The sequence below is a fragment of the Neomonachus schauinslandi genome, chromosome 11 (assembly GCF_002201575.2).
Source record: "Neomonachus schauinslandi chromosome 11, ASM220157v2, whole genome shotgun sequence".
NCBI classification, from domain to species: domain Eukaryota; kingdom Metazoa; phylum Chordata; class Mammalia; order Carnivora; family Phocidae; genus Neomonachus; species Neomonachus schauinslandi.
The window spans coordinates 51,205,007-51,206,247 of record NC_058413.1 but is presented as its reverse complement, the minus strand read 5'-3'; the positions used below and the strand labels follow the sequence as shown (position 1 = coordinate 51,206,247).

At 42.3% G+C, this 1,241-nt stretch overlaps 1 protein-coding gene across 1 annotated transcript in view; it reads left to right on the top strand.

The window, feature by feature from the left end:
- The first annotated feature begins 565 nt into the window (after positions 1 to 565).
- Positions 566 to 1,241, top strand: part of LOC110576404 (olfactory receptor 51F2-like) — a 1,205-nt gene continuing 529 nt past the window's right edge. Inside the window, 1 exon segment of the mRNA XM_021685615.1 lies at positions 566 to 1,054. Coding sequence (XP_021541290.1) covers positions 566 to 1,054 — 489 coding nt within the window.

Genomic DNA, 1,241 nt, shown 5'->3' with positions numbered 1-1,241 from the left:
GGAGAAGCAGACTCTCCACTGAGCAAAGCGCCTTATGTGGGACTTGATCCCAGGACCCTGGATTATGACCTGAGCTGAAGGCGGATGCTTAACCGACTGAGCCACCCAGGCGTCCCCTCTTAATGGACTTCTTAAGGGCAACTGAAAAGTGAAGAAAACAGGATGAATTGCCTTTTGTGTTGTCTTGGGGTTGCCCAGAAATGTCCTGTCTCTCCATGTACATGGAATCATAGAGCTGGAAAATATATTACCATTATCTACTCTAACAACCTCTTTTATACATGTATATATGGAAATATACTGAAGCCTAGATATAACATGTTACTCTTGCTAAAACCCAGGTGTCCTCATACAATTTAATGTTCAGTCTCTTTTCCTAGTTCATGCAAGATCAATTCTAAATCTAGGAAAAAGATAACTGGGTATGCACTTCCACTGAAGACAAGACAAGGCTCACTAGTGATCCTAAATTGTATGATATGTAGAAGAGAGTGAAAACGTCTTTCTTGCCTACTTTACAGGATATGGTCCTTTCCTCCAGGGAAATCTGTTTCCTTCACTCATCATGCCGTCCTTCAATCAGAGCATTTTCTACCCTGCAGTCTTCTTTCTTACTGGCATCCCTGGTTTTGAAACTTACCATGCCTGGCTCTCCATCCCTTTTTGTTGTCTCTATGCCATTGCCATCTCTGGGAATGGCATGATCTTGTTTGTCATCCTCACTGAGTTGAGCCTCCATGAACCCATGTACTATTTCCTCTCCATGCTATCCTTCACGGACCTAGGGCTGTGCCTTTCCACATTGGTCACCATGCTGTGTATTTTCTGGTTCAATGCTCAAGAAATCAGTTTTGATGCCTGCATTGGCCAAATGTTTTTTATCCATGGTTTCACATTCATGGAATCCTCAGTACTCCTGGCAATGGCCTTTGACCGCTTCATTGCCATCTGTAACCCGCTGAGATATGCTACAATCTTAACCAGTTCAAGGATCATCAAGGTAGGCTTTGCCATTGTTATTAGAGGGACAATGGCTCTAGTGCCTTTACTCTTTTTTTTTTTTTTGTGGGGTATTTAATTTTTTTTAAATTTTTTTTATTCTTATGTTAATCCCCATACGTTACATCATTAGTTTTAGATGAAGTGTTCCATGATTCATTGTTTGTGCATAACACCCAGTGCTCCATGCAGAATGTGCCCTCCTCAATACCCACCACCAGGCTAACCCATCCTCCCACCCC